Source organism: Oncorhynchus clarkii, chromosome 25, assembly GCF_045791955.1.
Source record: "Oncorhynchus clarkii lewisi isolate Uvic-CL-2024 chromosome 25, UVic_Ocla_1.0, whole genome shotgun sequence".
NCBI classification, from domain to species: domain Eukaryota; kingdom Metazoa; phylum Chordata; class Actinopteri; order Salmoniformes; family Salmonidae; genus Oncorhynchus; species Oncorhynchus clarkii.
Window position 1 is genome coordinate 24,783,894 of NC_092171.1, and position 23,644 is coordinate 24,807,537.

The 23,644-nt window shown below is 40.9% G+C and overlaps 1 protein-coding gene across 2 annotated transcripts in view; it reads left to right on the forward strand.

The window, feature by feature from the left end:
• Positions 1 to 23,644, forward strand: part of LOC139383978 (syntaxin-binding protein 6-like) — a 125,869-nt gene that overhangs the window by 2,256 nt on the left and 99,969 nt on the right. For both annotated transcript variants that reach the window (XM_071128606.1, XM_071128604.1), the window contains exon 2: positions 17,389 to 17,599. In XM_071128606.1, the coding sequence (XP_070984707.1) occupies positions 17,446 to 17,599 (154 nt within the window). In that variant the 5' untranslated portion in view covers positions 17,389 to 17,445. The remainder of the gene's footprint in view (positions 1 to 17,388; positions 17,600 to 23,644) is intronic.

A 23,644-nucleotide genomic window follows, 5' to 3' on the forward strand; every position in this document is an offset into this window, starting at 1 on the left:
CTGACAGCTGATTTGAAAAGGGAGTAGGTAGTGCAGTGTGCTTCTGTACCTTGACTGCTTCTTCTCGCTCTCTCTCTCACGCATGCACACAGAGATATTTTCCACATTTTCACTTCAAATACAATAGGGTACCACACAGGATGACCCTATGGAACATTACAATACGGAGAATGTAAAACATAGTAGGCTTGGACGGTATACCGTATATACCAGGGTATTTGGAAATAGCCACAGGATTTATTTTTTAATACCGTCAATTCTGTTAACTATTTCTTTAATGTTTATCAATACATTTTAATATTTGTAGCTACTTTTTAAGTAAATACCTGCAGTCAACTTGTGCAATACGTTAGGCGATAAAGCAGATCACGTTCTTCATTTCACCTGCTTCCATAGAGTGATCAGGGCCGTGCAACTATAGTTTTCCTTCACAGAAAATACATTCGTGCAACTCATTAGGCAGAAAATAGCTTAATTTTCAACAAATGACCACAAAAGTGCAGCTACACAAGTACATGAGCTTACAATGAAAAAGCAATATTTTTTTTTGCAAAACTACAGTGGCAAGAAAAAAGTATGTGAACCCTTTGGAATTACCTGGATTTCTGCATAAATTTGATCTGATCTTCACAAGTCCCAACAATTGACAAACACAGTGTGCTTAAACTAATAACACACACAAATTATTGTATTTTTCTTGTCTATATTGAATACATAATTTAAACATTCACATGGTAGGTTGGAAAAAGTATGTAAACCCCTAGGCTAATGACTTCTCCAAAAGCTAATTGGAGTCAGGAGTCAGCTGACCTGGAGTCCAATCAATGAGACGAGATTGGAGATGTTGGTTAGAGCTGCCTTGCCCTATTAAGTTTGAGTTTGCTATTCACAAGAAGCATTGCCCGATGTGAACCATGCCTCGAACAAAAGATCTCAAAATACCTAAGATTAAGAAGTGTTGACTTGCATAAAGCTGGAAAAGGTTACAAAAGTATCTCTTCCACGGTAAGACAAATTGTCTACATGGAGAAAGTTCAGCACTATTGCTACTCTCCCTAGGAGTGGCCGTCCTGCAAAGATGACTGCAAGAGCACAGCGCAGAATGATGTTAAGAAGAATCTTAGCGTCGGCTAAAGACTTCCAGAAATCTCTGGAACATGCTAACATCTCTGAGTCTATGATATGTGAAACACTATAAAGTAATGTTGTTCATGGGAGGACACCACGGAAGAAGTCACTGCTGTCCAAAAAAACCATTGCTGCACGTCTGAAGTTTGCAAAAGTACACCTGGATGTTGCACAGCGCTACTGGCAAAACATTATGTGGAAAGATGAAACTACAGTTGAGTTGTTTAGATGGAACACACAACACTGTGTGGAGAAGAAAAAAGGTACAGCACACCAACAACCTCATCCCAACTGTAAAGTATGGTGGAGGGAGCTGCTTTGCTGCCTCGGGGCCTGGACAGCTTGCTATCATCGCTGGAAAAATGAATTCCCAAGTTTATCAAGACATTTTGCAGGAGAATGATAGGCTGTCCGCCAATTGAAGATTCACAGAAGTTGGGTGACACAACAGGACAGCAACCCAAAACACAGAAGTAAGTTAACAGAATGGCTTCAACAGAAGAAAATACGCCTTCTGGAGTGGCCCAGTCAGAGTTCTGACCTCAACCTGATTTGAGAGGCTGTGGCATGACTTTGAGAGCAGTTCACACCAGGCATCCCAAGAATATTGCTTAACTGCAACAGTTTTTTAAGAGGAATGGTCCAAAATTCCTTCGGACTGTTGTGCAGGTCTGATCCGCAACTACAAAAACGTCTGGTTGAGGTTATTGCTGCCAAAGGAGGGTCAACCAGTTATTAAATCCAAGGGTTTGCATACGTTTTCCGCCCACTACACTGAGAACACTGCGTGTGTTCAATAAAGACATGAAAACATATTGTTTATTAGTTTAAGCAGACTGTTTGTCTATTGTTGTGACCTAGATGATCAGATCAAATTTTATGACCAATATATGCAGAAATCCAGGTATTTCCAAAGGTTTCACATACTTTTTCTTGCCATTGTATGCACCAGTTTCAACTGTTCTGCCTGTGATTATTATTATTTGACCATGCTGGTCATTTATGAACATTTGAACATCTTGGCCATGTTCTGTTATAATCTCCACCCGGCACAGCCAGAAGAGGACTGGCCACCCCACACAGCCTGGTTTCTCTCTAGGTTTCTTCCTAGGTTTTGGCCTTTTCTAGGGAGTTTTTCCTAGCCACCGTGCTTCTACACCTGCATTGCTTGCTGTTTGGGGTTTTAGGCTGGGTTTCTGTATAGCACTTTGAGATATCAGCTGATGTACGAAGGGCTATATAAATACATTTGATTTCATTTTGATTTAATAAGAAACAAGATTCTCTGGTCTGATGAAACCAAGATTGAACTCTTTGCCCTGAATGCCAAGCGTCACGTCTGGAGGAAACCTGACACCATCCCTACCGTGAAGCATGGTGGTACCAGCATAATTTCTGATGTTTATCATAGAAAGAATGTAGCCAGCTACATTTCCTAATGTTTTGTTTCAAGTTAACCTTGCATTTTACTAGAGAAAAGTAGGCTGGCTCCACTGAGAAAAGTGCCAGAGAGAAGTAGCTACACCTCAGTCAGAGTGCTGTCTGCTAATAGAATGCCAGTTTGTGAATTCTCCTCCGAGTGAAGAAGTGCAACTTAAGCACAAAAGTAGTTTGATGCCGAGCAGAAATTACAATGGGAAGCAAATTGGATCTGTGTTTACAAAACGCAGCAAGAGATTTCTTATGCGTTTTTATTTTTTTTCGCCAGAAAGAAAAATGAAGAATTCTACTTTAACGCGACCCCTAAGTTTAACTTGCTAGTTATCTAAATCAGTTACTGAATAAGGTGATGGGGCACCATATTGTTTAAGCTTTCTGCCGTGTTTGAGAAGTCTAAGCCCTTTGGATGAGTTAAATGTGCCATCTTTTTATTTCCTTGTGTTTTTTTCTTCTATCTGTTCTCGTTTTTCTGCTCCTCCCCCATCTTCTCTGAGCAGAGCAGGCAGGCCTGTTACCCTAGCGACTCCAGACTTCACACAGACACAGCGTGTTCACATGCTGCTTCAGAGCCAGTGCTGTTCTTCCTTCAGACAAGCATGCTTCAAAACTTTATTCATTTGCACAATGTCTCTCGTTCACATTCGTTTGTAAATGTCCAAACTCAACAAAAATTACATTCAGTAGCTTCTACCTTTGTATGTATAACTTGAGCTGGATTGCCTGTATTTGCGATTCATTATTTTGCTAGCAGCCGCCATAGAAATTCGCTATTACTTGTGCAAATTTAGTTAGGATTCTGGTAAGATGCCCAATGTTCTTTTTTGCGTTTGTTTTTGCCACTAATACTGTAAATCCCGGGATGAGAGAAGGATGGTGTGAAGATATAAATCTTGATACCGCCCAACTTTAAAACGGCTAACTGGCGAACTGAATATATGGAATACATGTCTTGAAGCACTTGTGGAAAACCCTTTTTTTCTCTCCCCAAATTCGTGGTATCCTCTTGGTAGTCTTGTCTCATTGCTGCAACTCCCGTACGGACTCGGGAGAGGCGAAGATCGAGAGCCATGCGTCCTCTGAAATACAACCCAACCTCGCCGCACTGCTTCTTGACACAATGCACATACAAACCCGGAAGCCAGCCGCACCAATGTGTTGGAGGAAACACCGTACACCTGGCGACCTGGTCAGCGTGCACTGCGCCCGGCCCACCACAGGAGTCGCGAGTGCGCGATGAGACAAGGATATCCCTGTCGGCCAAACCCTCCCTAACCCGGACGACGCTGGGCCAATTGTGCGTCGCCCCATGGGCCTCCCTGTCGCGGCCGGCTGCGACAGAGCCTGGGCTTGAACCTAGAGTCTCTGGTGGCACAGCTAGCACTGGGATATCCAGGAGGCCTGGAAACCTTGTTTCGCAGGGCTTGTTGGCCCCTCTCCAAAACCAAAGAACCCAGTGTGTTGCAATTTACTGGTCATTAGTTCATGCAGATGTGCATGTTACTGTATCCTTGCCATCCCACAATATTAGAATGTCACCACTTAAAGCCTAGCGTATTGGATTTGGTAAAATATAAAAAACAATGCTCAATTTTTAAGTCAAATTATTATGTAGTAAGTCTAAAAAATATATAAATTAATTAGATGGTCACAAAATAATTTCCCTCTGAAAATCCTTGTTTGCCTAGTTCCATAGTGACCAGCTAGAGTTCAAGCCCCCCACAGACTTTACAATTTTAGCTGTCTTGTGCCACGATTTTGGTGTCTCAATGTCCAAGTTGTGGGGAAATTCTTAGGTCTTGTCAGACATCTTGACTCGTTCATTATGACAGGGTCTAGGTCTACCGCTTTTAAGTACCACTACGTGCAGTCTTAGGCTCTGTCAAAGTTCTGGTAGTGTCAATTTTTTTGTCTTTATCGTGTAGTGTGTGGCTGGTGTTACGAGTCAATCCTGGTGACTGACCAATAGGAACTTGGCCTTCTTGAGTATGCACACAATAATACGATTATTGTGAATAGTCAGATTAATATACATTTGATTTAAACAATTACATGCTTTGCAAGAACAATTTCTCTAATCTTGTTTACTTGACACATCTGAAATCAGGCTACCTGATAGGAGTTTGATCAATGCACAAAATCGGCAAAGGAAATATTCTACCACAGCGACCGTGTTATTTTGCGGAAGCCTATTTGATTCTGATTTCAGACATTTTTATACGTGAAAACTATTTCTAAGATGCATACTTTTAGTTTTTCCAAACTCACTTCAGCCGCTCATAAGCGTAGAGTGAGGCTGGTGCTGGCACATGCACAGATCTAATACATCCTGCAGTTGATGTCGTCTACGTTTGCTGATGAAGCCTCATAAGCCAATCGCAGAATGCGACGACAGAACTGAATCAAATTGTACAATCTGGTCAAGTTGATATCAAGATTTTTGTTTGGTGACGTGATAATCTTAAAAGACTGAATCCGACGTACAGTCTGTAAAAGCCTTGAGCTGGACTTTGTATTTGAGCCAAAGGTGGAAAAAGCCCTTTGGAAAACACAATGCATTTAGGATTTATCTGCAGTGAGCAATTACCACCCATCTCTGTAGTGCAGAGTTTGTCTGACAGGTTGGGGCCTTGCAGGGCTGCTCCCTCGACCTCATTCACCTCAGATCTTGCTTTCCTTAATACTACTCCTTATAGCATCACTGTTCACCAACCCAATGAACTCCAAATGTGCACCACACTCCCATGAAGTAGTGTATTGTATCATTTAGGCTACTGGAGTACACCACAAAATATAGCCTATCTATTAATTTACACATGGTGCGTACATCATCATTGGTTCTGCACATTCATGCAGAACCAAAACAGCTAGGGCCATTTTAGGTGATCCATTGCTTGAATAATTTGCTTATGCCAGCAGGTTTGGATACTTGTTAGCTTTTATGGAGCTTTCCCTTTAAAACTATGTAAACACTGCTTGTAATATTCATATTTGTCTTACCTGTAGGCTAAAACTAATGGAAGCTCTTCTGCAGACCATTTAGAAAGTTCTGTTGACTGTTGTTTTTCTGGTTATTCATTCAGCCCGGCCTTGTCTAGCCTACTGCTCCCTCTCCAAAGTGGTTTATTGTCACAGGGTGCCAGGCTATAAAGAATGAGATCATTTTGGGGGCTTTCTGCTGTGTGATTCATGGCTTCCCCATGTCTGGCTGGCATCATGCAGCCCTCATCTCAACTGCAGCTGAGTCACCCAGTAAAATGGATTAATCCTCCTGTCTGTCCTCTCTGTGCAGAGGGGAGAGGTTTATGTGCTTCTGTTCAGTGTACTGTGGCAGAGATATGCCATAACAAAATTAGTTGCAGTGGCAGCTCTAAAGTATACAGGCTTCAGTAATTGAAGAAAACCTTTAAGGAAATGTTGCATTTTATGGCCTTAGATTGGTGTTCCACAAGGGATTTGGCCCAACAAGTGGATTGTTGTCAAAGAAGAATCCTTCTGTATTGTTTCCAAATAGACTGGGCTGCTGAGTCCATGATGTTGCTTGTTTATTTGCGAGCTCAGGAGGAAAAGGTGTGTGAAACAGAACGACTGTGCATCCATGACAGAATGTATGGCTACAAAAGGTCTTCAAGTCACATAGTGTTCAGGTTCAGAGTTCAAAGCAACCATGTTCTCTATTATTCACATCATCCTTCTGCTTTAAAATATATCCCCAAGTGTATCAGTGAGATCTTTTCACAGCATGTGTACTTCCCAAAATAAGACAGATAGCTTTTGTCAACATCTAAACAGTATACATTATAAACCAATATAGACACTCAAGCTAATAATAATTTACTGAGGATGAGTGTTTTTTTCTTTGTGGTTTTGGCATCTTTACCATCACCCTGTTCCCCTGAGGTAAACGCTGATGCATCATTAGCTGGCACTGACAGCCCCAAGCCAGCAGGGTAGATGGTGCGGTCACTCTATCATTTTATGTGGGGTAACAAGCACCATCTGTGTTGATGAGGGATCGCTCTTCAAAGTGTTACTGTTGTCTCACTCTTAACCCTTTACACTCGTGGGAATTGGCTATATGGATAGGGATACATTTGAATGTTTCTTACAGAAGATATATGAAAACATATACATAAGCATGGTAACAATTGAAAGGGAACAGTTTGGCGATTATGGCAAAATTATTATTCCAAAGTTTGGGACACAACCGTTCACCTGACACAAGACTGAATCCAAAAAAGGAAATGTGGGGTAGGTGCAACATAAGACAACACAATGACAAGTGTTTGAATGAGAGGACTAACTGGTGACCACACACGCACAGATCCTAAGTAATTTCAATGCACTTGTATGACTCAAAGAAGAGTCTTCAACTATATGGTGCTTTTTGTTATCTCTCCTAGCTGTGCAGTTGAGGAACTAGAGCAAGCACACATGCAGTTGTTTTGTTTGGAACATAGCACTTCATCCCCACCATCATACAATTACTGTTGTTGTTTACACAATCTAAAAATTGCCCATTTATAAATCGCAATCTGGGCAGGTGGGCATCATTTGAAAGCTTGCTATTCTATTGCCAACATTACTAAGGTATAAAATACAATCTTAGTGTTCGGCTTTCACAGGGCAATTTCGATAAACGGATAACAATTATTGTGCGCATAGAAAAGTGGATTCAGATGCGTGTTTTGCTACTAATTTTCTTCACAATAGACAAACATGTGTTCATTCTGTTCAGATCAACCCAGAGTGTGATGCCATGTCATCTTGTAACTAACTGTACATCAAACATTGTGATCAGAGACACTGACACTGTATATAACATGAGTTTCATGATATGGAAATGTGAAGTGCACATTTGGCTCACTGATGATTTGGCTTGCTTGACATCACAGCAGTATTTATAAAAATCCTCAGTCTCATCTTTCAAAATACACTTTTTTATAAATGCAACATGTAAAGTGTTGGTCCCATGTTTCATGAGCTGAAATAAAAGATCCTAGAAATGTTTCAAATGCACAAAAAGCTTCCCCACGACCAAAAGTGAAAAAGTTATGAAAAGGTGAAACCTTGGTTGAGGGGGACCCCAAAATTTCCATACAAAACTTATGGGCTCATATGAAAGAGGAGGTAAAATAAATGACATCTGGGGTCAAAGGTTAAAAGTTCATGCAGTTCACTCTGGTACAAAATATGATACAAGAAAACAGATTGAATTGTTTTAAAAGCTAATGATACTTGTATGGTATTTTCAAAGATATGGATATAGGTCTACTTATTTTATCAAAGTGTTGACAATGGAGGAGTCAACAGCTGCGTTCTGTGTATCAAGGCTCATGTTCAACACCTGTGTAAGAGCTAAAATAATACCTGCAATGCAGATAGCTAAGAAAGAGTCTCCTAAAAAGAAACTTGAAGCCTGTGGAAGATAGCAGTCTTACAGGATTTTTTTAAAGGCCCAGCGCAGTCCAAATATTTTTTTCCTGTGTTTAATATCATACAGCTGATGAAGCTAACAGTGTCAGTGTGCATTTGTTTTCAGTGTTATTTCCTGATAGTTGCTTGTTGGAAATACAATCCTTGGAATGTACCAGAGGCCACCAAAATATAGCTTGTTTGGCAAAAATGTCTTCACCCAGGGGAGCCTTACTGGTTACTTTTTCTTCTGGCTGGCTACTCTGAGTTTATGGAAAACACTGCTTGTCATTGCCCAAATCTATTGTGCACCGCATTTTTACCCTGTAAACTACTACTACTAGTTTGATTGTTGTAGCCAGCAATTGTCCCATTCACAATCACCCATATTAGCAAACTTATTTCATTTCAAATTTCTCCAGGATAGGCTACTCAACAAAAAACGCCTGCGATAAGTGATCGGTATGTTTGGTGTCTATAATTGTCACTTTATTGTCCCAGCTGTACCCTGACCCAAACTATTCAGTTAAGATTTGTAGTGTTTCTCACCTTGCGTGTTTGTAAATATGGGACTAGGTATGAAATAGTGATAGTTCTCACTATTCCAGATAAATCTATGCCACCTCTGTTTGCAGTGAACACTTTCATCACTTATTTATTTCTCACCGTAGGCCTAGATTCATCAATAAATCTGTAGCATGGAGAACGTTTACTTTTTTTACATTTTTTATTTTTTTTACATTGTGCAGGCACCATTGTGTAAACCGTCATTTACTGTAAGAAATCACCTGGAACACATTTCTTAACATTAAGAAAAATCCCAAAAGGAAAACCAGTCTTTTTTTCTCACCCCCCCCCCCACCATCACTGTGCAACTGGCTCGCCTGCTCTTTCTCTTTGCTAATGATGCAAGGGTGTGTTCAGTCTGTTGCGTGTAGAATATCCTAGTTTATTAATTGTTGATAGGCCCTGCTTTACTGAAGTTGCGAGACATTGCAAGCCAAGAAATGTCAAGATACAGTTTGGACTGGGTGATTGGAGGCCCCAGGCAGAGGCTAGTTTTATGTTATTTAACTGTAAAAATGTTTTACCTTTTTAATGTGCCATGAACACAACCAGTTCATCTGATTTGTCAAACAAATCACTTCAAATAGGTTACCTTCGCACGTTCATCAAAAATAATTTCAGCATCCGAACAGTGTACTGCAAACTTTCCTTCGATACACAAGTGGCTGAAACTACAGTATCTCACCGGAGAAGGCATCTGAGCGAGCGAAGCAGTGCACCTCTGCTTTACTATATGTAGCCTATGTATCTGTCGCTGTCTGGACAAAATTAGTATGACATGCCATACAGCCTTATTCAAAAATGGATTAAAAAACAACATTTAAGTCCTCATCAATCTATACACAATAATGACAAAGAAAAAAACGGTTTAGACATTTTTGCAAATGTATTAAAAATAAAAAACTGATCACATTTACATAAGTATTCAGACCCTTTACTCAGTACTTTGTTGAAGAACCTTTGGCAGTGATTATAGCCTCAAGTCTTCTTGGGTATGACTCTACAAGATTGCACACCTGATTTTGGGGAGTTTCTCCTAAGTATTCAGACCCATTGCTATGAGACTCGAAATTGAATTTCCATTGACCCTACCTGAGATGTTTCAACTTGATTGGCATCCACCTGTGGTAATTTCAATTGGTTGGTCATGATTTGGAAAGGTGCACATCTGTCTATTTAAGGTCACAGAGTTGACAATGCATGTCAGAGCAAAAACCAAGCCATGGGGTCGAAGGAATTGTCTGTAGAGCTCCGAGACAGGGTTGTGTCTAGGCACAGATCTGGTGAAGGGTACCAACATATTTCTGCAGCATTGAAGGTCCCTAAGAATACAGTGGCCTCCATCATTCTTAATTGGAAGAAGTTTGGAACCACCAAGACTCTTCCTAGAGCTGGTCGCCCAGCCAAACTGAGTAATGGGTGATAAGGGCCATGGTCAGGGAGGTGACCAAGAACCCGATGGTCACTGGCAGAGCTCCAGAGTTCCTCTGGAATGTTCTCCCATCTCCACAGAAGGACAACCAATGCAGCACTCCACCAATCAGGCATGAATGGTAGCCGCTCCTCAGTAAAAGGCACATGACAGTCCGCTTGGAGTTTGCCAAAAGGCACTTTAAGGACTCTGACCATGAGAAACAAGATTCTCTGGTCTGATGAAACCAAGACCAAGTGTGACCAAGCGTCACATCTGGAGGACACCTGGCACCATCCCTACCGTGAAGCATGGCGGTGGCAGCATCATGCTGTGGGGATGTTTTTCAGCGGCAGGGACTGGGAAACTAGTCAGGATCGAGGGAAGGATTAACGAAGTAAAGTACAGAGATATCATTGATGATAAACCTGCTCCAGAGCTCTCAGGACCTCCAGCCTGGGGTGAAGGTTCACCTTCCAACAGGACAACAACCCTAATCACACAGCCACGACAATGCAGTTCTCTCTGAATGTCCTTGAGTGGCCCAGACAGACCCCGGGCTTGAACCCGATCAAACATCTCTGGAGAGACCTGAAAAACGCTCCCCATACAACCTGACAGAGCTTGAGAGGATCTGCAGAGAAGAATGGGAGAAACTCCCCAAATACAGGTGTGCCAAGCTTGTGGTGTCATACCCAAGAAGACTAGGTTGTAATCGCTGCCAAAGGTGCTTTCGCAAAATACTTAGTAAAGGGTCTGAATACTTATGTAAATGAAAAAAAATTTAAAATGATAATAAATCAGCAAACATTTCTAAAAACCTGTTTTTGCTTTGTCATTATGGGTTTTTTGTGTAGATTGATGAGAAGAAAACAAACAATTGAATACATTTTAGAATAAGGCTGTAATGTAACAAAATGTAGAAAAAGTAAAGGGGTCTGTATCACTTCATTGCCCGGTGCTAGCGGTCATAGCCTACATTACGTATGTAATATAACCATTTATCTGCATTGTGAAATGACATGGATTTATTTATCGTTTTAATGGTAAACTGGTTTTTAAAAAATGGCAGTTTAAACGTTAAGCAAAATGTTCCATTTGTTGCTTCTCTATCACAAACCTGTTGTGGAACATTTCAACTTAGGCCTACACTATCTTCTACATACTGCAACCGTTTTGAGCAATGTGTTCCCTGCCATATGCTAGCCCACTGAAAAATATGTATTCTTTTTGGAATAAATCCTATTTTCCATCATTTAAAATTCTCATTCCTCTGAAAGGCAACTGTTTTGAAGCTCTCAACATCCTGTCTGCACTCTACTCTGTTAGAGGCACCCCCTCTATACACACACACACACGCTCACCCATACTCTAGTTGAGCTAAAGAGTAGCTGTTCATTCCTGTGTTGGGCATTCTCTAAGGAATATGAATGGAAGATAAGCCCCAGGAATGTGACTCCCCCTCTTATCGCCGTCTCGTTGGCTCGATCCACAAACTGCCATCTGAAAACAACACTGGACACGGCCCAAAGAGCGAGAATCCCAACATCTTGACGTCCCAGCAGGCAGCGTACGTTCCCATTGTGGGTTGATTAGCTCACACTTGCATCCAGCACTTCAGATCCTTCCCGTTTCTGAAGGTTTCTTTAATGGGCTGTTTAACCCTAACCTTTCTACATTTACTATACATTTCTGAGCAAAGTAGCTGTAACGGCTTTCCTTTTCTCTCTATACATAAGATTACACTTGGAATGGAATGAGTTGTTTCTGGTAGTTTTTATCAGTGTTGGGCAATTATATAAGATGCTGAACTCATTCAACTGGCTTTGAGTGGCAGAAAGTCCTGCCCTGTCATTGTGACGCTCTCTCCTTAGCCTGGCTGTTGTGCCTGGTTTATATTGGCCTGTGTGAAGAAGGAAACGGGGACAAGGTTAGAGGGGAGTGCGTAAAGTCTTGGCTGTGGCGCTAAGTCAAATCCCCCTTTCTGAAGTGGCCTCTGGAGAGTTTGTGAGCAGATTTTGCATTAACACGCTGGGTGAGAGGAAAGACTGCGCTCTGCACTGCTCCCTCCTTTCACTGCTTAGCAAGGTACAGTGAATCAAGTGTTGCTGGGAAAGGGGGTGATTGGCACTGGAAAATGTGGTGACTGACAGGGCTACAGCGTGAGTGTCATTTTCACCATAGCCAAGCAGTGCCGGGACATTAGGCTGATGTAATTAAAAACATCAGACAGTCATTTCACCGCCATTCCTGAAAAGTGAAATCCACCCCTCCTATCCCTCAATCTCTCAAGTCTTCCCTTCCATCCCTCACGCTTCAGTCTCCCACCTGAAGCAGGATATGGACTCCCCACTGTCTGTCGACAGCTTGGAGAGACACAGGGGAACCTTCTATCTCAGCTGGAGGACTGTAGTGGATCGGTAGAGACTCCCAGGATTTGAGCTATTGGAGAGACTCACTGCTAGGAAGCTCTCTAACTTTTTTTCTCTGTCGCTTTCTCTGACTCTCTACCCCTGTCTTAGTGACTTTTTGCATTCGGGTTTCCTATTGTCTTCATATGATTGAGGCCCACTCAAAAGAAATCAAGGTTTTCATAGGTTTTATTCATTTGAGAAGAGGAGTAATGAAGAGCAGTGTCCTCACTTCAATTGATTGAATTACTGATCCAGCACCTTGTATCAGAAGACTCCTTTGTACAGAGATTGGTAGTGCACCAGTGGACTGAGATGGCGGTAGAACAAAGCTGTTTCTGTTTTTTTATAGGAAGCTGAACAAGGAAAAACAACTTTCTGCACAGCCATTTCAGGGCATGTGTACACTTTTATAGTACCAGTCAAAAGTTTGGACACCTACTCATTCAAGGGTTTTCCTTTTATTTGGACTATTTTCTACATTGTAGAATACTAGTGAAGACATCAAAACTATGAAATAACACGCATGGAATCATGTAGTAACCAGGAAAGTGTTAAACAAATCCAAATATCTTTTAGATTCTTCAAAGTAGCCACCCTTTGCCTTGATGACAGCGTTGCACACTCTTGGCATTCTCTCAACCAGGTTCAGCTGGAATGCTTTTCCAACAGTCTTGAAGGAGCTCCCACATATGCTGAGCACTTTTCCTTCACTCTGCAGTCCAACTCATCCCAAACCATCTCAATTGGGTTGAGGTTGGGTGATTGTGGAGGCCAGGTCATCTGATGCAGCACTCCATCATTCTCCTTCTTGGTCAAATATCTCTTACACAACCTGGAGGTGTGTTTTGGGTCAGTGTCCTGTTGAAAAACAAATTATAGTCCCAATATGCGCAAACCAGTTGGGGTGGCGTATCGCTGCAGAATGCTGTGGAAGCCATGCTGATTAAGTGTGCCTTGAATTCTAAATAAATCACAGACAGCGTCACCAGCAAAGCACCCCCCACACCATCACACCTCCTCATCCATGCTTCACGTTGGGAACCACACATGCGGATATCATCCATTCACCTACTCGTTCTCAAAGACACGGCGGTTGGAACCAAAAATCGCAAATTCTGACTCATCAGACCAAAGGACAGATTTCCACCACTCTAATGTACATTGCTCGTGTTTCTTGGCCCAAGCAAGTCTCTTCTTCTTATTGGTGTCTTTTAGTAGTGGTTTCTTTGCAGCAATTCGACCATGAAGGCCTGATTTCACGCAGTCTCCTCTGAACAGTTGATGTTGAGATGTCTGTTACTTGAAATCTGTGAAGCATTTATTTGGGCTGCAATTTCTGAGGCTGATAACTCTAATGAACTTATTCATCATAGCGCTTGGTGTCACTACACAACTGATTGACTTAAATGCATTAAGAAGGAAAGAAATTCCACATTAACTTTTAACAAGGCACACCTGCAGCAGAGGTAACTCTTGGTCTGTCTTTCCTTCGCGGTCTAAGTTTCATCAAAGTGCTTGATGGTTTTTTTACACTTGAGGAGGATGGACTGTCGTTTCCTTTTGCTCATTTGAGCTGTTTATTTTAATTTTTAATTTTACTTTAGAACTAGCTTTTTGTGGACCAAATCATGATGTCTCTAGACGTTTCAGAAATACTTGTCTATATGTATTGTTTTCAAGAACGCCCAGAATATTTTCCTGGCCACATACAGTAGCCTGATGTTTTTGAAAGCTGGACTGTTGAGGACAAAGAGGGATAGCTGTTCAGTGTTTTACAGCGCTCGGCTAGGTTTGGGCTCCGCCAAGACTAATTAATAGTAGGGGAAACACTAACAGCTTTTTCAAGTTTAAAGTATAAGCAGACTTGTATAAGCAGACTTATGTATAGCAAGGTTAATTGTCAAATACTGTGGGCTATGTTTCTGTGAAACTATAGTTTCTGTGCTTCTCCTCCTCAACAGCCAATTACTTTTTTGAATCTCACTGCACTGTGAAAAACAAGTATATTTGGCCTGCTTATTGGCAATCCAAATTGATGAGGGCATTGTTTTTCAGTGTGCTGTTCCTCTGTAATTCATTTAGCATTTGCCGTGAGTGACAGATTGGTGTATCACCACCGCTCTGTCTGTGGTTGAGACAATGATTAAACTCCATCCATAGTTCTCCGGAGAGCATTTGGACCCAATAAAACACTATTGTTTATAACCACATCCTGCATTTATTGCAGCCACAATTGCACTGCCTCAGCACTGCTTTCTCTGACACTATCAGCAAAGCACACAGTGTTTGGAACCTGGGTGTTCCGATTCCATTGTCTGAGGAACTGTCCGTGCATAATGTGAACAAAGTAACATTTGAAAAGGTGTTTGCAATAACGGAAAATGTAATGGCTGTTCACTGAGATTTTTTTTTTTTTTAAGTTTCTAACTGAAGTCATTTACATTTTGCAGCAGATCTGGGAAGGAATATTGCCTGCGTAGTAAAAGAGATGTAATTTCTTTTTTTACTTAACCTTTATTTAACTAGGCAAGTCAGTTAAGAACAAATTCCTATTTACAATGACGGCCTAGGAACAGTGGGTTAACTGATTTGTTCAGGGGCAGAATGGCAGATTTGTACCTTGTCAGCTCGGGGATTCGATCTAGCAACCTTTCGGTTACTGGCCTAACCACTAGGCTACCTGCCACCAATATTTGCCCCACACAGAGATGACAGCCCATTTTTGATATTGGAATATTGGAGGCAGTCGCTCACTGTGGCATTACATTATTTTATTGGTGCCGTTTCTTTTGGAGAGTAGAATGTTTCTGAAATGAGATTGCAGTGGAGGGGACTGGAAAGCACAGAGCAGTCAGATGTCAGGGCTATTTTGCTTTTATTTCTTCCGGGACTAATGTCTCACTGCTTTCTCAATGTGATTTCTGGGTGCATGTGATTTCTCCTGATATGTAGCAAAGACATTGAGTACGTTTACATGTTCACTAATAATTAAACTGATTATGGCAGTAGGCAGATTATGCAATAGTTATGTAAATACCTTTACTCTGCTCAAGGTCAAAATTGACGTAAGCATACACCAATTAAAATGCCTGGGTTTCTCATCCACCAGGTCCCTTTATAATTGTAAATGGCGCCTATTTGAGGAATGGTGCACTAAATCACAGAGTGCCGTTCCAGTGCTCTGTCCCTGTAATCCTGTCGTTTCTACAGGAATTAGTAGAAAAAGGAAAGGCTTTTTCTATTATTAAAGTATATCTTGTATCTATTTCGGTTTGTCATGTGGGTTTTGGGAGCACGACAGTGGGGCAACACAACCTAGTTAGCTGGTAACAATAGGGTATCATTGCGGCCTAACCCCGCCTTTACCCCTAAGATTATTAACCCATCTTTGAAATGTGTCTTCCCCTTGAACTGGTAGCTTTTTATCCCCCACTGTTTTCTTCGCCGGTACATCAACAGTTGCATATGTTGTGGGTAGTAAGGGTTTTCAGTCTCCTGCTGGTTACGGGCTCATTCCACTAGAGGAATGGCTACGTCCTAGGCTTTATTTAAGGGCATATCTATCCAGCGAGTTGGGCTTCGCCTCATACATTTGCAAAGTTTTATAGGCTCCATGGTGCATACTGTTTTACATGTAGGCTCTTCTGCGAGTAAGGCCCATTTGTGTGATATATCGCACAGGGAAGTTGGTCGTCAGGATAAGCTTGTCTGGCAATGTGGGACTCAGTATATCCCATAAGTGAAATACCGAAACAAATACTTGAAAGAGAACTTTAGGTTACAACCGTAACCCCGGTTCTCTGATGGTATGAGTGAGGTATTTCACCAGACCACCCCCTCCTTGCATGAGCGAGGAAGATGTGTTGCTTATTTTTGAATGCTGCAATGCTGCGTTGGACCTTATTATAGGGTAGGAGGGACACCCTTCCCAGATGCACACGTCTCTCCATGTCCAGCCAAATACTCTGGCGAATACGCTGACGAATACGCTGGGGGTGTATCCCATAAGTGAAATACCACTCATACTATCAGAGAACCGGGGTTACAGTCGTAACCTAAAGTTTTCACATATAAACTTTATATGTCCAAACTCAATCAAATATGCATCCCAAAAACAACATGTTCGCTGTGGTAGAACGTTTATTTTGATTGGGTATTTTCTGTGTTTATTAGAGTGCCATCAGGTAGCCTGATATCAGATGCCAATGTAAACAGGATTATTAGGGAAATCATTCTTCTTGCAAAGCATGTCAACATTTTAATCAAGCTATTAAATTAATCTGACTATCCACAATAATCACATTATAATGTGCATGTAACCGTATTGTTTCTACCAGTGTCTTTCTCATCTTCACAATAAGTATTCAGTGATATTGGCCAGTCTGCTGTTGATTTTAGGCTAGAAAGTTCCTGAGAAACTTACCATTTATGTGAAAGTTTGAGCTCTGTGTGTGCGTAAGTCAAAATGAATGGCATATGCCTCAATTAATTGCACAACTCTTTTCTGAATGTCACGGATCCCTCCGAAACATTCATTACGCACACCTGGCCCCTATTCCCAGTGATTAGTAATTGTATAATTGTGTCCTTGGTTTACCATTGTCCTGTAGACTATTGTTACAATGTCTGTTGGTTCGTGTGAGTACCTGTGCTGTGTGTTTTGGCTTTCTTTCCATTGTGGATTTCACAGATGATTACGGGCCTCGTTTCTGTGTGTTAATCATTGTGCACTTGTGTTATTTATTCCAGGTACTCCTCACTTTTGTTTGGGTTTCAACCCTGTGTTTTGTATAGTGTTTGTTTGGTTTTCGTCTCCATGCCTTTACACGGCACGCTGTAATTTGGGTGTAATAAAAACTCCTATTACGCATCCCTGCGCCTGTCTCCTGACCCCTCATACCAACGTGACACTGAAATGTAAAGGGCTTTAAGTTGTCTGTTGGGATAACTTACCCATTTCAGCAATGTCTAACCTCTAACACTCACTAATGAGCTCTTATCTCTTCCCATCCACAGAGAAGAGCTAACGACCTCCCCTATCCCCCTCTCTCTACGACTTTTACCTCCCCTGAGATGAGTGCCAAGTCAGCCATCAACAAAGAGGTGTTCACACCCCACGATGAGAAGATGCTGGTGGCTGTGCAGGTGAAGAGGAGGACCAAGAAGAAGATCCCCTTCCTGGCTACTGGAGGACAGGGAGACTACATGACCTTCATCTGCCTCTCAGGTACTACAACCTCCTCTACCTTCCTCTTTCCCGTTATTCTCCTGGCATTTTCCTCTCCTCCATTCCTGCCCTATCCTTTCCTCCCCTCTGGTTTTCTTCTCCTCTATTCAGTCTTCCCCTTCATGTGCCTGCTGAGTATTCTGATAACCTCTGCTATGACTGGGCCTCTGGCTTCTGTGCTGACGATGACCTGCTCTACACTGACAGGTTTCATGGCTGTTGCATGTGGTCATAATATCCCTTCAAGTGACAAGCTTCCTGAGGGCAGTGGCGTGTTTGTTGTATATTTTTGTATGGATATGTTTTGCTGGCCTGAGTAGGGTGTGCTGTGCGAGGCATGCCCAGAGAAGTTCTCCTCACTGTCAGTCTTATTAGCCTGGAATTGATGTAACATGCTAACGACCACAGTCACATTTCAACACACGTCCTCTTAAATTCACCATCTACAGTGGCAAGAAAAAGTTTGTGAACCCTTTGGAAATACCTGGATTTCTGTACAAATTGTTCATAAAATTTGATCTCATCTTCATCTAGGTCACAACAATAGACAAACAGTCTGCTTAAACTAATAACACGCAAACAATTGTTTTAATGTCTTTATTGAACACACTGTGTAAACATTCACAGTGCAGGGTGGGAAAAGTATGTGAACCCTTGGTTTTAATAATTGGTTGACCCTACTTTGGCAGAAATAACCTCAACCAAATGTTTTCTCTAGTTGTGGATCAGACCTGCACAACAGTCAGGAGGAATTTTAGACCATTCCTCTTTACAAAACAGTTTCAGTTCAGCAATATTCTTGGGATGTCTGGTGTAAACTGCACTCTTCAGGTCATGCCACAGCATCTCAATCGGGTTGAGGTCAGGACCCTGACTGGGCCACTCCAGAAGGCGTATTTTCTTCTTTTGAAGCCATTCTGTTGTAGATTTACTTCTGTGTTTTGGGTCGTTGTCCTGTTGCATCACCCAACTTCTGTTGCGCTTCAATTGGTGGACAGATAGCCTATCATTCTCCTGCAAAATGTCTTGGGAATTAATTTTTCCGTCGATGACAGCAAGCTGAGGAAGCAAAGTGGTTTCTTATGTGGTGTCCTCCCATGAACACAATTATTTTTTAGTGTTTTATGTATTGTAGACTCAACAGAGATGTTTGCATGTTCCAGAGATTTCTGTAAGTTTTTAGTTGACATTAGAGGTCGACCGATTATGATTTTTCAACGCCGATATCGATTATTGGAGGGCCAAAAAGCTGATACCGATTATTTTAATTAAAAAATGTTAAAATATATATATATATATATATATATATATATATATATATATATATATATATATATATTATTTGTTTAAATTTGTAATAATGACATTTACAACAACTGAATGAACACTTCTTTTAACTTAATATAATACATCAATAAAAATCAATTTGGCCTCAAATAAATAATGAAACATGTTCAATTTGGTTTAAATCATGCAAAAACAAAGTGTTGGAGAAATAGAAGTGCAATATGTGCCATGTAATGTTTGATTTCCTTGCTCAGAACATGAGAACATATGAAAGTTGGCTGTTCCTTTTAACATGAGACTTCAATATTCCAAGGTAAGAGGTTTTAGGTTATAGTTAATATAGTATTTATAGGACTATTTCTCTCTATGCCATTTGTATTTCATATACCTTTGACTATTGGATGTTCTTATAGGCACTATAGTATTGCCAGTGTAACCGTGTAGCTTCCCCCCACATCGAAAACAGCCACACTCGAAGCGGCGTTACCCATCGCTCCACAAAAGCCGCGGCCCTTGCAGAGCAAGGGGAATAACTACTCCAAGTCTCAGAGCGAATGACGTTTGAAATGCTATTATCGCACACCCAGCTAACTAGCCAACTAGCTAGCCATTTCACATCGGTTACACCAGCCATTAGGCTGATAGGCTTGAAGTCATAAACAGCGCTGTGCTTGCGAAGAGCTGCTGGCAAACACCGTTCCTAGGCCATCATTGAAAATAAGAATGTGTTCTTAACTGACTTGCCTAGTTAAATAAAAGTATTAAAAAATTGGCGCCCAAAAATACCCATTTCCGATTTGTTATGAAAAATTAATCGGCCATTCTGATTGATCGGTCGACCTCTAGTTGACACTCTAGTATTCTTCTTAACCTTATTGAGCATTCTGCGCTGTGCTCTTGCAGTCCTCTTTGCAGGTCAGCCACTCCTAGGGAGAGTAAAAACAGACCGTTCTGAACTTTCTCCATTTATAGACAATTTGTCTTACTGTGGACTGATGAACATCAAGGCTTTTAGAGATCTCCTTTTTTCGAGGTATGTTTCACATCAGGCAATGCTTCTTGTGAATAGCAAACTCAAATTTGGGGAATTTTAATTAGTTTTTATAGGGCTCTAACCAACATCTCCAATCTCGTCTCATTGATTGGACTCCAGGTCAGCTGACTCCTGACTCCAATTAGCTTTTGGAGAAGTCATTAGCCTAGGGGTTCACATACTTTTCCCAACCTACACTGTGAATGTTTAAATGATGTATTTAATATAGACAAGAAAAATACAATAATGTGTGTGTTATTAGTTTAAGCACACAATGTCTGTCTATTGTTGTGACTTTGATGAAGATCAGATCAAATTTGATGACCAATTTATGCAGAAATCCAGGTAATTCCAAAGGGTTCACATACTTTTTCTTGCCACTGTAATTCGCTCTCTGAAGAGCCTGTTTAGTGTTGCTGAGCCAATATAGTGGCACACTAAACCAATTTAAGGCTTGGTTTAGTGTCAAAGCCATTTACATGGATTACATTTGCTTTGGAATTTAATCATTTTTAAAAAACTGAAATTGGGTTTTAAATTGTTAATGAAATATTTGTTTATCCTCTGAAATATTGCACTCTAACTCAATCAGTTATGCATTCTAATTTAGGAGACACTGAGAATAACGGGTACAGACCACTTTCCCCTGGCTGCTGAGTGGCACTTTAACCCATTCTGCAATCCTATTTAACCATTATTTGGCAGAAAATCATGCCATCTCAAGGTCTCAACTCATTTAATATGTGCAGTGTAGGAATTAATGTATCAGTTACACACAACCTTGAAGACCAGAACTACCCTGCTGGTTTAAGTTTCTTCAGAGTGGTGTACGTGCCAACAGTTCATTCTACCTGGCATAATTGAAATCCATAAATCACCTTATTCTTCTAGCTTCAAGTGAATGGCTTTCATCAAGCAGCGATATGCTGTGACAGACCATGTACTGGACTGAAGTGGTTTGTTTATATTGATGTGTTTATGATCCAATATTGTACATTGGTTTGATGTGAGGAAGGTTTGGAACAAGTGTGATTTTTATCAGTATTCACCACTAGACTAGATCTGCATCTCTTGCATGTAGAAATTGATCTGTAATAGAATCCCTAAAGGTATTGATTTTGTGTGTGCATGCCTGCTAGGGCTAGCAATTGCCAGGAACCTCACGATTCGTTATCACGATACCTAGGTGCCAATATGTATGGAGATTCGATACTGTGATTTTATTGCAATTTGATGTTCCAAACATACTGTTCACTATATGTTTGCTGAAGAGAGACAAGCGAGCATGAGTAAATTAGTTTTGTACATTGATGGAAATAAAAGTGCTGAAAATATGTTAGTTCACAATGGAAAAAGAAGATGGAGAACAAGCTAAAGCAGAGGTAGGCAACTAGATTCAGTCGTGGGCTGATTTTTTGAGCAGATGTTGGGGGGGCCGTAACATAATTATAATAATTTTCACACTGAAAATTGACCACAACTAAGCCCAAAAAGAGTTTATCATACCTTGACACAATCACGTCTCTACTTTGGAACAGATTCCCTACCCCCCCCCTAGAAAAAAACCTGGCCCTAGGGAGGATGAAAATATTAAACCCCCTTTAGACAGACAACTGTAATTGGACAAAAACGAACAGGGCTGAGCTAGCTGTATACTGGGTTGCATCATGTAGGCCTTTGCGTCTGTAATTTAAAAAGACACTCATACACTATGTCATCACTATTGTGTTGATTGATTCATTGGCCTTTGTAGATTCTGCCATTACGCACCTGAACTTGCCACTAATGAGCTGTGGAGCTTCTCAAAGTGTGTTTTTCTTCACCTCAAACAGCAAGTGAACAAGTTCACACATCCATCGAGAATGATAATGGTTCCTTAATTTATTTGAAATCTTTCCAGCTCTCTCCGTTTTTGAAAACCACAAGCCTTGATGTGAAAGGAAAAAATGTTATTCTCTCATCCAGTGGAAACATCATAAAATACCTGATTACTTCATATCCCTTGCACAAATACAGTTGTCTGTCCTGAGCTCACTTTCACAGGAAACTCTGAGGGATCAGAATAGTTAATACAATGTTGCAAGTTTGCCATCTAGCTGTGGGCCGGTCCCAGTTGATACAATGTTTCAAGTTCAAGGTTGACCAATCGAGGACCCGCTGTCGCACAAATTTTAGGTTATAAATGCAAAGGTTACCGGGGTTTCCTAACCCTCTCCTCAGGCCCCCCTAGACGTGATTATTTTAGTTCACTTATCATCAAGCCTTTTACTAACTGAATCAGGTGTGCCAGTTTTAGGGTTAAAAATAAATGTGAAACGTCTGGGGGTGGGTACAAGGAGAGGGTTGGAAAACCCTAGTTTAGGTTTTAAAAACATTACGTTTCCCCTGGCCAGGCCCAAATGGGATCAGAGTACATAGGCTTCTCTTGGCTACCTGCATCTGTGGTTGTTATCAGTAGGCTACAGTTGATCAGACTGAAGCACAGACTAATTGTGCACATTGACAAATCATGAGGCATTTTATTTAATAAAACATTTTGGGTGGTGGGTATGGTCTTCCATATAAAACAGATCGTCGCAATGAATTCACTTATACTTTATTTGCTTTTACCACGTAATGTTTTGTATGATATTGATAAAAGAATAAAGCCTGGTTTATTGTAATGTAGGCCTACTGTACTTTTTTTTACCACCCCTCTCCCCAGTCTCTCCTTCATATCTCGTTGTGGGAATAGGCCCCAAGTGAGCACTGGGAAGAAACTAATCTGAATACACTTGATTCCCTGTCTTCATTTACATTTTACATAACACATAACCAATCTGAGGTACTGTAGCGTCTTCTGCTCTCCTCTAGAGACGATGTCGTTGTGGGCATGAATGCTTGCTATCTTCTGTATCATTCATTCATTTACTTTCACTGTAACAACCAACAGTGCCTTCAGAAGGTATTAACACCCGTTTTACTTTTTTACACTTTTTGTGTTACAGCCTGAATTTAAAATTGATTAAATTTTGATTTTCTTTTGTCACAGGCCTACACACAATACCATACCATAATGTCGGTGGGCAATTTTACAATTAATTAAATATGAAATGTCTTGAGTATAAATGTTCAACCCATTTGTTATGGCAAGCCTAAATAGGTTCAGGAGTAATGCTTAAGAAGTCACATAAAAAGTTGCATGGACTCACTCTGTGTGCAATAATAGTGGTTAACATGATTTTTGAATGACTACCTCATCTCTGTACCCCACACATACAATCTGTAAAGTCCCTCAGTCGATCAGTGAATTTGAAACCCCGATTCAACCACAACGACCAGGGAAGTTTTCCAATGCCTAACAAAGAAGGGTAGATGTTTAAAAAACATTGACATTGAATATCCCTTTCAGCATGATGAAGTTATTAATTACACTTTGGATAGTGTATAAATATACCCAGTCACTACAAAGATACAGGCGTCCTTCCTAACTCAATTGCCGGAGTGAAGAAAACCGCTTTGGGATTTCACCATGAGGCCAATGGTGAGTTTAATGGCTGTGATAGGAGAAAATAGTAGTTACTCCACAATACTAACCTAATTGACAGAGTGAAAAGAAGGAAGCCTGTACAGAATACAAATATTCCTAAACATGCATTCTGTTTGCAACAATGCACTAAAGTAATACTGCAATAAATGTGGCAAAGCAATGCACTTTTTGTCCTGAATACAAAGAATTATGTTTG